The 12,951-nt window shown below is 38.0% G+C and overlaps 1 protein-coding gene across 1 annotated transcript in view; it reads right to left on the bottom strand.

Annotated features, from left to right (window-relative positions):
- The window catches only part of FAM81B (family with sequence similarity 81 member B), a 58,805-nt gene that overhangs the window by 25,131 nt on the left and 20,723 nt on the right, over positions 1-12,951 (bottom strand). The window contains exons 5-6 of the mRNA XM_036280567.1: positions 10,393-10,511; positions 677-806 (exon numbers count right to left, since the gene is read on the bottom strand). Of these exons, the coding sequence (XP_036136460.1) occupies positions 677-806; positions 10,393-10,511 (249 nt within the window). The remainder of the gene's footprint in view (positions 1-676; positions 807-10,392; positions 10,512-12,951) is intronic.

Below are 12,951 nucleotides of genomic sequence, written 5' to 3'. Positions count from 1 at the left end.
TAAGACATGTGACAAAGTGGGGCACAAAAGACTTTGCATTGGCCCTTTTAGTCAAACCACTAACTACACGAGAAAGGGAAGAAACACTTGAGGCCGAAAAGAACAAGGAGATGGAGGTCAAACAATATAGGAGTGAGTGGGGACCTCCCTGCAGGTACTTCAGTATCACTGGGTATAAAGGGTGAGCCAGGAGGCACAGAGGGTGAGCTGACGAGATAAGCAGGGGTCAGTGTAGAAATGGCCTTTTGACATCCAGGCCAATGGTCTTTGTATATTATTTTGTAAGAGACATAACCCATTGCAGAGATTTAACATGATCAACTCACATTTATATTGGAACTTTAGTAATAGTAACTATCATGGGAAATTCTTGTGCTTATGATTCCTGGTTCTACAGTCTTTGAGGGGAACCCAGAGAGGAAAGAAACAATGGCAACAGGATAATCAGATGGCATACTTGATTGGGTGGGTGTGTTGGAACATAGGGGGCACTCATTAAATATTTGTTGATCGAATTGACAGTAGTCATAGTGTGCATGCATGAGCTGTCATATTTAAACCTTTTGGAAGAAAAGAGTTCTTTCGAACAATTACCACTTGACTGGGCATTTTGATAAGCTGTAATGATCTTCAGGTAGTAACACGTACTATAAGAGTTCCATCTCTGTTCAGTTACCTTTGTATCCAAGTTCTTAGAAACAGTCTCTAGGGAAGACATGAGCTCTTGAATTGTTTTTTCAATGTGCTGGTACTTGTGCCTGATGAAATTAATATCTCCAGAAAGCTTCACAATGCTGGCGTCACACCTAGTGGCAGACGAACATTGGCTGTGAGATCAATAGGCTCATAACATTTTTAATACTACAGTAGGATCTGTATTCATTTGACGGCAAAAGTTCTCTAGATCTTTGAATAGTAACTTGGTAGATGTAGGAGCATATGCAGGACTCTCTTTCATTTTCCTCTTCTCTTGATGGGAGAGAAGCCAGATTACATAGTAATACTCTGGCCCAAACCAGATAACTGAGTTGGACTAGGTAAAGACATTGAGGGAAAATGGAGGGAGTGGGGCGGGATTTTAGATTTTCAGCCTACTGTTAACTTAGTCATAGGCATTCCAACAGGTTTTGATGTTTTGGGGTTATTCCCTGTTGCCTATGGTCAGGCAAAATTGAAAAATTTTCCTCTCTACATTACATTCAGAATCCCCTTTCTTTCTGTTAACTTCTTTCCTTGGGTCCCAGGTTCTCAATTCTCCTTTGGCTAGAAAAAGTGTCCAGGTCCATCCTGGCTGGCTGATTTGGTTGGTTGGAGCATCATCCTGTATACCAAAAACGTTGTGGGTTTGATTCTTGATTGGGGCACATAAAATAGGTTTCGGTTTGGATCCCTGATCAGGGTACATGTGGGAGGCAACTGATCAATCTATGTTTCTCTTTCACATTGATGTTTCTCTCTTTCTTTCTCCCTTCCTCTCCAATATCAATAGAAACATATCCTCGATGAGGATTAAAAAAAGGTGCCCAGGCCCACCTATATCTTCCAACCCATCTTCTAAACACAACTCCCCTCCTTTTAGCCCCAATCAAAACTCCTGCTCCTTGAGTAGTCTCAGTCAAATGTTGTCTTACATCAGGACAAAAACAATTCACTCTGGCACGTGAATGAAGCTTTGGCCCATAAAGTTGCATTTAGTAGTTTAAAAAAAGGAACTCTAGTGAAATGGGGTTGGAGTGTTGAAGATGAACTATCTTCCCACACCACCACCACCACAACTCATGGCCTCTTTTGGGAGAGAGCAGGCTGCAGAGAGTGTTGACCATATGTGTCAGAACTCATACATACTTGAGAAACAGGATATAGAGTGCTGATTGGGTTGTTTTTTTTTTTTGTATACAAGTTATCAGAGATCACTTTGAAGATTGTTATTTGATAAAATTAAGTGTTTTGACTCATCAAATAATATGTATTAGGAACCACATTTTTGTGTTATCATGATAAGTGCTATAAATATTGCTTATTTTATGACTTAACATTTTATAGGATCCAGAAATAAATGCTATTTTCTTAGGATGTTTTATGCCAATGTTGACTCAAAGCTAAGATGGCAATTTTGCCTGACCAATCTCTTTAAGGGGATACCAGGGGGCTGTGGTTGGGGGGTGAGGAGACTGCTAGGTGAAAAAATTAGAAATTGATCCAATTAAAAAGGGATCTGGATGGTATGCACCACAGTCATGGGCAAAAGTCATTTAACACATTTGTGTATGTAAAATGTTGTCAAAACCACCTCTGTTGTTGATGAGTTAGCATAGTGTTATGTGAGTTCACACTAAGACCCCTAAAGACTACACTGGAGTGATGGCTGCTACCACTCCCTCATACCTCTGCCCCCAGCCTCGACCTTGATCCCTACCCTCTGGGACAGCTGATCTGTGCAGAGCAGGCTAGTGGCTAAGAATTTGATCTCTTTGCCCTGCCAATGTAGCTCAGTGGTTGAGTGTCGACCCATGCACCAGGAGGTCACTGGATCGATTCCTGGTCAGGGCACATGCGTGGGTTGTGGGCTGAATCCCCAGTGAGGGTCATGCAGGAGGTGGCCAATTTATTTTCTCTCTCATCAATGTTTCTATCTCTCTCTCCCTCTCCCTTCCAAAACAAAAAACAAAGAATTTGGTCTCTGGTGTCAGGTAGACCAGGCTTTGAATCTGGCTTCTGCTACTTCTAGGTTAGTGATCTGGGACAAGTTTCTTCACCTCTATGAGAAGGTAATGATGCCAAGGTCACTGCCTATAGATGCACCATTGTCCACCACATAACTACAGCAGCTACAGACACAGGTGACTATGTGAATAGTATCTCCTGAAACACTGCATGCTCAACCTTCAAAACCATAAGTAGCTGTCCTGAATAATGTTACTTAATAGGGTGATTTAAAGATGAAAGGAGGTAATGAATGCAAATCATTTAGCTAGTACCTGGAACAGAAGAAGCACCAACCTGAGATCAGCAGTTATTATTTATTCAACTTGGGAGTTGCTACCTCCTCATTTTCACCTCCCAGCAAACCCAGCCAGCCTAATCCCACACGCTGAAGTCAAGCATGAGTGGTTTTTCAGAGCTGCACCCTATATTTCAAACAAAAGTTTTCCTTCTCTCTTCCTTTGGCATAATTTTATTGTTTCTTTTAAATTAACACATTTATTATACTATTTTATATAATAAAAAAGAACAAAAAGTTGAGTTAACATCATCCCAAGTCCCACTTTTCAGAAATAACATTGTTAATATTTGTTTATCATTTCATTCATATATATATATATATATATATATATATCCATATAAATGGGAGAAAGATAGAAATTCTGTAATAAAATAATTTTAGGCTCTGGCCGGTTTGGCTCAGCGGTTAGAGTGTTGGCCTGAGAACCAGAGAGTCCCAGGTTCAGTTCCTGCTAAGGGCACGTACCTTGGTTACAGTTTGTCCCCAGCCCTGGTTGGGGTTGTGTGGGTGGCAAACACTCAATGTGTCTCTCTCACATCGATGTTTCTCTCTCTCTTCCTTCCTCTCTCCCTCCTGTTCTATCCGAAGATAAATGCAAAAATGTCCTCAGGTGAGGATAAAAAAGATACAATAAAAATAAAATAATTTTAGAATATTTGTACTATATATATGCCAATTTTAGTTAAAATGTTATATCGAATTTTAATTTAACCTAAGAAAAGATAACTGTAGTGAAAAATGAAAACATTGCTGAACTCAACTGAGGAAATAAATAAGTTTATATACTTGTTTTTGCAAAAGTTTTTGTTCATAATCTGCTATTTTAAAATGGGAAGTTATATGACATTTACACTGTGTTCTGTAACTGAATTTCCCATTGTTCTTTAAATCTTCATTCTACATTTAGATTCTGTGTTCACTGACAATTCTTTTAAATCACGATTTCTTTCCTGAGATCCTTATTTTGATGTATTCCTTGGTTGGCCAGATTTTGCCATCCAGATTTCAAATAAAGCCTTAAGAGTGTTGGAATCTTGAAGTTCTTGAGTGCTTGAACATGCCTCTCCATTCTCTTCTACCTGGTAGGTAACTTGGTAAGATAACATAACCTGGTGACTTTTGTTTTTTTGGTTCAGAACATGATAGGTGTTGCTCCATTGTTTTCCGGCACTGGTTAAGGTGGAGAAATCTGAAGTAACTATGTTTTTTCCGTGTTTCATGAGATCTGTTTTATCTACCTAGATGTCTAGTGATTCTTTTTCTTGATGTTTAGTAACTTTAACTAAGTGTTTAAGTGTTCTTATATTAATTTTTCTGGGGTTATAGTTTGTTCTTTTGAGGTACAAATGCAAATCTCTTCTCATATCCTTGAATATTTTTTTTCTGAAGAATTTGTTCTGCTTCTTCCTCGGGAGCTCCTATTAGGTCTATGTCAAATGATTTTTACTTCTCTGCCATATACATCATTTCTCTATAAGCATTTTTATATTAAAAGTCATTTTCTTTTTATTTTGTATGGTTTGCTCATGCTATTTTAAAAACAACTCTACTACCTTGAGTTGTATTACTCTATTTGGAAGCTTCTAAAGTAGATTTAATCTATGTAATACTTTAATTTTTTCTTTCACCTTAACCCTGAGCAATTCATTTACCTATCCCCTTTTGTTACCTCATAATCTCTTCTTTGGGGGAAGCCCTTTTATCTCATATTTTTATCCAAGTAAAATATGCCTGTAGTTTAAAAGTCAATAATAGCTACAAGGCTAACAGTTAGAGCGGTTTCCTGCCTCTCAGTTCTTCTCCCTCGAGGCAAGTGCTCCCGTCACTCTAGTTTCAGAGGCTTCCTTTTGGGAATTCTCTGGTGTAAAACCAAGTCATTTTCAGCTTATCTCTCAGCTTTAAGATTGGTTTTATTGTGTCTGTCAGTCAGTTTCCACATGTTCACATCCGTTTTCTAGGTTCCAAGATTTCTATGCTGATATCCATGGTCTTTGTGGGTTTCTATTTTAAAGAGAAAACCTTTTTACTATAAATTTAGTGGGATGTTTGGAAGAAGCAAAATGACGTATAACTGTTCAATTTGCCATCTTTATGTTTCTTTCACTCTTAATTTCTTTGAATCCAGGAGAACCTTTGATTTGAACTTTTCCTGTGTTTTTCTAGGTAATTCATCTCATAAGGTATATTTGTCAACCTTATATTTTTATCTATCTATCTACCTATCTATCTAATCATTGATCGAACGCTCGATTGATGATGGTGGTGGTAATTTTTATGCACAGAGTAGATTCTTCCTAACTACTATTACTTTTTTGAATAATTCTGGCTTCCTGCAGACGGGTGAGTATGTGTTTGGTGGAGAGTAGACGATATCTCTACTCAGGCTTGTCTGAATAGAAATCTACTATTTCCCTGGGCGGGAAGTGGTGGTGGGGGCACCTCTTTCCATTTTCTCCTCAAAAACCAGACTGCATATCTCATATCAAATCATTGCTGTAAATCTGTGCTGTGACACTACCACCTGCTCTCCTTCCTCAGCCTGGGGCACTTCAGCCAGTTCCTCTGAGGTAAGAGTTAGCAGGGAGAGCAGTTAGATGGAGAGTAGCATGCTTGCATCTTCAGCGACACCTGCTGACCGGAATCTCAAAGAGACATCTCTTATCTCTCCTGTGAGCCACCCAAGCCCCTCAGTAGGAGTGCTCTATTCTGGTTTATTGGTCTACCCTTTTCAGGATTATGACCCTTGTTTGAAGGAAATCAGTATCTTCAAGGTCTGAGGAGGACTCTCTCTGTCCAAATATAATATTTAGTAAGTGTGCTTCTCTTGGGGTCATTGGTTGTGCAACATCTATATTATATTGAAGACAGAGTTTTTGTTTTTCTTTTATTTTTACTGGCATTGAGACATCTCAGTTGAGAATGGAGTAAAAGTATCTTTATTCTATTACCTTTAATCAGAAGTCCTCAATCTTTACCTTTTAAAAATTGACAGTATCTATAATATTGTTCTTGTTTCTTCAAAGGAGGTGACTGTTGCTTTTAATCTCACATCAATACAATCTGTCATTTTTTTTTATCCTCACCTGAGGACATTTTAGCATTTATCTTCAGACAGAGTGGGAGGGAGAGAGGGAGAAAAGGAGAGAGAAACATCGATGTGAGAGAGACACATCGAGTGGTTGCCACCCACATGACCCCAACTGAGGCGGGGGACAAACCACAACCGAGGTACATGCCTTTAGCGGGAACCGAATCCAGGACTCTGGTCCGCAGGTCGACGCTCTAACCACTGAGCCAAACCAGTCAGGGCAATCTGTCACTTTTTTCATATGCAGGTCTATCTTGGAGTCCCACGTAGCCAAAGACAGCTGGAGGTTGGCCTCCTCTGGCTGCTGCTAGGGAGTGGAAGTCCTAGCCATCCCGGAGGTGCCCTTTACATCTTGCCTTTTTCTGTTTCACAGTTAAGACTAATCTATCAAAGAGAGCAGAGGGTGTCAGAAGCTGGTCAGGCAACTCTGAGAACCTCATTTCATCGGAAGTACTTGCTTTTAGACTGCTATTTTATTTGGACGGAAAATACAGTGTAAAATTCAAAGAACATTGTAGTTATCAAATATTGAGTATAATTTATGAAGCAATAAAACGTTTGCTAAGAATTATGTCAAAATAATCAACTTAATTTCACTTACGTCAAAATGCTAATTGACGCCCAGCTGGTGTGGCTTAGTGGTTGAGCGTCAACCCATGCATCAAGAGGTCGCCAGTTCGATTCCTGGTCAGGGAACATGCCCAGGTTATGGGCCTGATCCCCAGTGGGGGGCATGCAGGAGGAGGCCAATCGATGTTCTCTCTCATCAATGTTTCTATCTCTCTCTCCCTCTCCCTTCCTCTCTCTCTCAAAATCAATAAAGACAAAATAATTTTTTAAATGCCAATTGAAATTAAGGTCAATATATGTGGAAAGACAGTAATTAATCTGCCTCAGTTTGCCCATCAGTCAATTGCCTGGCAAAAATACAGAAAAGGAATAAGGAGAGGAAAGGTGAATTTAATCTTTTCAGTTAGATTCTGTTGCAGATTACCAAATAGATTAAAGACATTTTCATAAAAGGAAGACCTTTCAAGGAAAAATAAGACTTTGTCTTCAAACCACGGCTTAAGATGGAAGGGGAAGGCCAGTAAGCAACTGGAGAGGAAGGTGAAAGAATGAGAGTCCCTTGATTTTCACTCTTCCCTCAGACACACCAAATAAACAGCTATTTGTGGATCAATTCATGGAAACGAGCTTAGAGACTTACACACGTGGGGTGAATAAGGAAACATCTACATCAAAATGGATACAAAAAGCTGAGACACACTGATGCCATAAACTTCATCCCTGGCACAGTTTCTTGGTAGGGAACACCCAAATCCCAGCTTCTTCCTGAGGAGCAAAGGGTTCGAACCACACATTGAACACTCCAACTTTTACAGCTGCCCCTGGGAGCCTGCCTCTTGATCCACCTTTCCCTGAGAGCTGATGGGGTTTATGTGCGAGGCCTCTGACCACAGAAAACAAAGAGGTGGTTTTAAATAGCCACAGGATGAAAAACAAATGGGCAAAGGAACTCAATAGACATTTGTCCAGAGATGACATACAAATGGCCAACAGGTACATAAGAAGATACTTAACATCACTAATCAGCAGGGAAATGAAAACTAAAACCATAATGAGGTATCACCTCATACCTGTTAGGATGGCTATTATTAAAAAGTAAAAGGTAAAACATAAAAGGTAAATGGTGGAGAGTATGTGGAGGAAAGGGAACCTTTGTACACTGAGGGCAGGAACACACATTGATTCGCCATTATAGAAAACAGTATGGAGGTTCTTCAAAAAACTTAAAATAGATGATATCCAGCAATCCATGTTTTGAATATATCCCCAAAGGAAATGAAGTCAGTACCTGGAAGAAATATCTGTACTCCCATGTTCATTGCAGCAATATTCACAGGAGCCAACCTATGGAAACAACCTAAGTGTTTGTTGACAGATGAATGGAAATAAATTGACACACAGACAGGAATATTTTCAGCCTCAAAAAAGAAGGAGATATTACCATTTGAGGCATCATGTATTAACCTAAAGGGCATTATCCTAAGTAAAATATGCCAGACACAAAAAGACAAAACCTGTGTGATCTCACTTATATGTGGAATCTAACGAAGTCAAGTTCATAGAGGCACAGAGTATAATGATGTTTTTCAGGTGGGATAAATGGGAAGATATTGGTCAAAGGATACAAAATTGAAGTTATGTAGGATGAGTAAGTCTAGAGACCTAATATACAGCATGATGACTATGCTTAATACCATATTGAAGAATGGAAATGTGCAAAGAGTACATTTCAGTGGTCTAGTTACACACAAAAAGGGCACTCTGTGAGGAGAAGATATGTTAATTAGCTTGCTTGCAGTCTCATTTTATGATGTATATGTATATCAACTCATCAGGTTGTGCCGCTTGAATATACACAATTTTTATTTTTAAAAAGGAAAAAGAACTGGAGCAGAGCAAAGAGAGTTGCACATCTTCTTGATATTTCATTTATCTTTTGGTCTCAATTAAATCTGTTATTTTGTCTTGTACATAAGACATGATTCACAAGAGTAAAATAATAGGCTTGTACATAGTTTGCAGAAGAAAAGAAATAAATGGTTGGAGAGTCATCAGTACACCACCAGATTGAACCAAACTCCAAGTTTCATTCAAAACACATGTTTGGTGTTTATCTTCTTTGAAAAATCATGGCACATCTTAGTAGGGTGTTTGTTTTGTTCTCTTGCTTCATAACTTACACAACTATTATAAAATTCTTTGTATGTAGCAAATATTGTATAATAAAGTAGGAATTTAATGTATTTTAGAGAGATAAAAATATACCTCTACATAATATAATATATATGTATGTGTGTATGTGTATTCATACAGGTATTAATTCTGTAGATTCTGTTTTCCTAACGTCTGTGTTGTGTGTTACCTGCTCTGAACTTGCATGGCTGGAGCTTGGTTTAGGCCCTTGACATTTCTTTCCTGTTTTGCTGCAGTGGGCTTCCTTTCATCTTCATGCCTTCTTCCTGTACCCCATCAATTAAGTTACTATGAGGATATCACTGAAAATTATATGTCATCCATTTACTTAAAATCTTCCCATGGCTATTTATAACCTTATACTTTAAGTTCCAACTCTTTAGGTTGGCCCGAGAGATCCCTCACCATCCAAGTCTGGATCATTTCTCTAACTTTATCTTCCAATCTCTCATCTCTCCCCAAATATCAGAAGTAAAATATTATTCTCACAGGTAGGCCCTTAAACATGTCACAATAATTCATCCTTAGTTCTTTGGAACATGTTATTCCACCAATGTGAAGTACCTTCCCCACCCTTCCTTGTCCAGCTGACTGCTGCTCTAATCATTCAAAACTCATCTCAAGGGTCACCCTCTCCAGGTAGCCTCCCCATATGCCCCAATCTAATTTGAATATTCCCATAGCACCCAGGCTTTCATTATAGTGTTGACCTCATTCCTTCTATTTGTGGCTTTGTTGCCTCAGATAGACTGTAGAAAGCTATAGGAAAGGGGACTGTGTTACTGAATCCCTGAATCCTAGCACACTGCCCGGCGTACTAGTGCTTAATAAATTTTTGTTAAATTGGATGGAGAAGTTTGTCTTAGGTGTTAATCACCTAATTCTTATTTGGTCATTAACACTTCAGAGTGATTAACAAGATGGAGGTAGGGGTAATCCAGGAGTAAGGAAAGAGGTGCTGGCAGAAGACATAGAGATGGGAAGGTGTTCACGGTCAGCCATTCACAAGTCATCTTTGATGTGTCTACCAGAGTGGTCCTGCCATTTCAATACCTTCATCTGTTTACTGAATTGTATACCATTAATTCCTTTGATTTAAAAATCTCATACATGAGATGTTATTCAAAAATGTATCCTTTGGCAGTAGATCCCTTCAGTTAGACTTTTACGTGTAATTCTTGTATATGTTAAATTTTTAATCAGAATCTGAAAGCTCTGGGGATTTTATGTATGGTTATGAGGGTGTGTCCTTGTATGAATGGTGGCATTTGGACAGTTGAGGGCTGTAAGGACATGACTTTTGTCACAGGAGGATTGGACTGGACATTCTGCCTAAGGGGGCTTTTCTAGAAACTTTGGGTATCACAGGTAGCATGAGGTTCTCAAATTCTATGACACACTTTTACAACTATCATTTCATAAGCTTAGCTTAATATAAAGACAGTATGTTGTTTGGAACAATATGGAACAGATTTGAGAATGACAATTCAGCGGCCAAGAACTGACTGCTAAGCATTAGTTAAAAGCTGCTTCTCACCTGGCTACTCTTCCTCGAAGGTCTCCCACTCCGTGGAGGTGTTTGGTGTTTAGCTCCTGTATTGCAAAGTTTGTTCCTGTGGCCACCTGGTCTCGGAATCTTATTTGGTCTTCTAAAATCTATAATTTTGAGTTAAAATTCTTATTAATTTCTCTTCACATATGATAAGAAAATACCATTTAAAGCAGAGGTTAAAACACGGAATGCATTTCTTAGGCTGACAGTGTAACTGAGTGAGAGAGTCCCATGTCAGAGAGAAGTGATCTCCGCTTTACTCCAGGGAGGCACAATGGCTTGATTCCAGCTGATTGTTGCCAGGTGGGAACAATGGTTCCACCGTGTTTAAACAGAAGCCAGGACTCCAGATTTTATGTTAACTCTTGCAGTGCTTACATATGATGTGGCATTCAAAATCTTTCCTTAGTCCTGTCTTCATCATGACTTGGTGTCCTGAAATAGAGCTGACTGTCCTGTAACACCAGGTTGGTGGTCCCAAGAACAGTTTTTATTTTTTTGCACTAATAATATATACATTTAAATGGCAAAATTTTGCTTGTCCATAGGAAAAAAAAACTCTTACTGACAAACAAATTCCAATGTAAAGTCAGGACATATGAAAATTAATTTATATTTACTCAGAAAACAAAGTATGGGTCTTTGGAAAACACAAATTTGTGATGTGGAAAAACAGTTAAGTTCATTGCTACATATACCAAGACCTGAACTATATTTAAACTTATGTTTATGTATTTTCTGAGGAAAAGAAGAAATTTTGTAGCAAACAAATTATAGAAATTACAAAGACCATATACAGAATCATTCCCATTTGTAAGCTGGCAGATCAAGACAATTTAAGAGCAAATAAAGCTTTAATTGAAGACATAAAAGTGTCAAAAACACTAGCTAGAATTTTTGTTTGTTTGTTTCTGAATGTGTGTAGATGTCTTAGTCTGGGTTGCTATAACAAAATACCATAGACTGGGTAGCTTATAAAATCAGAAATTTATTTCTCATAGTTCTGGAGGCTGGAAGTCCAAGATCAGGGGTCCAGCCTGGTCTGGTTCTGGTGAGCGCCCTCTTCTGGGTTGCAGACTGCCAACTCCCTGCTGTGTCTTCATGTGGTGGAAGGGACTAGGGAGCTCTCTGGGTTCTCTCTTATGAGGGTGCCAATCCCATTCACAAAAATTCTACTCTCATGACCTAAACACCTCCCAAAGGCCCCACCTCCTAACACCATCTCATTGGGCATTAGGACTTCAAAATATGAATTTGAGGGCAGGGGAAACACTTATAACAAATTCTATTGTCAAAGGTTTCAATGCTGTGCTACAATCAGAATGCACCTGTTTGCAAGAGCCAGTTGTATATCTCTTCTCATCTTCATGTTCAGTAGCATACTGTTGGTGTTTGAAATCAGTTATAGAGTATTTATAGAATGTAAATAGGCAAACACTGCAAATCAGATATTTATTATGCAGAACAAAATTGCTTACTGATTGTTAAACACTTACCAAAGTACCATTGATCATTATTCTTAATTAGTAAAAAAGCACATCAAATCAATAAGAATTTTAAAAAGTACTATTAACCTCCCCCACCTAAATAAATTGACTAAAGATACTAACAGATTATTGACAGAAAAAAATGCAAATTATTATAGTTACTTTTAAGAAATGAAAAAGAGATCTTATTTCTATCCCATCAAATTAGCAAAGATTAAAAACAAATCTCAATGCTGGCATTAGCACAGTCAAGAAAGCACTTTCATATAATGCTAATGGAAGTATGAATAACTATAAACTTTCTGAAAACCAATTTGGAAAAATGCAACAAAATTTTTCAGTGTTCATCTGGCAATTCTACTTCTAAGAGTATATAGTATGAAAATAATCCAAATGCCAACACATATCTATGCACAATGATATTTCAATATTAGGAGAATAATTAAGCAAATCATGGTGTATGCAGCATGCAAAGAGCTTTTAATGATATGTAAAAGAATTTATGACATAATTTTATGTTAAAGATTGTGCTTACAAATGTAGTCTCAGCATTCTAAATGGAATGTTTGGAAGGACTAGAGGAAGATACATCTGTGTGTAGAGATTACCTTTTGGTGATGGAATTATGAGAAATATTGGTCCCAGATTTTATGGGCCCAGCACGCTTCCACTGCGTGACTCTGTTGGTCCCAGATTTTAAATTTTTTCCCTAAACTTTCAAAATATTTACAGTGAACAAATATTACTTTTATAAGTTGGGGAAAAACACAATGAAGCAATGTTACCCATAAAATTCTTTCTTTGACTTAAAATAATTTAAAAACAGCTGGCAGATTAAAAAAAGAAATAATTTGATTTTTAAAAGGAACAGCAACTTAATTGCTGCAATTATGGCTAATTATATATATATGTTTTTATTCCTTTTACTGACCCAAGTCAAGCTTCAATTCCCACTTAGATTTATCTTGCCAGCCAATGTGCAAATAGGTTGATCTGGTTAATGAGTTTAGACTCTTAAAATACCTGAATATCATCCATTTCTCTACACAATGCTTAT

This window comes from Molossus molossus, unplaced genomic scaffold (assembly GCF_014108415.1).
Source record: "Molossus molossus isolate mMolMol1 unplaced genomic scaffold, mMolMol1.p scaffold_m16_p_3, whole genome shotgun sequence".
Taxonomy (NCBI): domain Eukaryota; kingdom Metazoa; phylum Chordata; class Mammalia; order Chiroptera; family Molossidae; genus Molossus; species Molossus molossus.
Note: the sequence above shows the minus strand (reverse complement) of the source record. Positions and strands in the feature narration are given on the sequence as shown.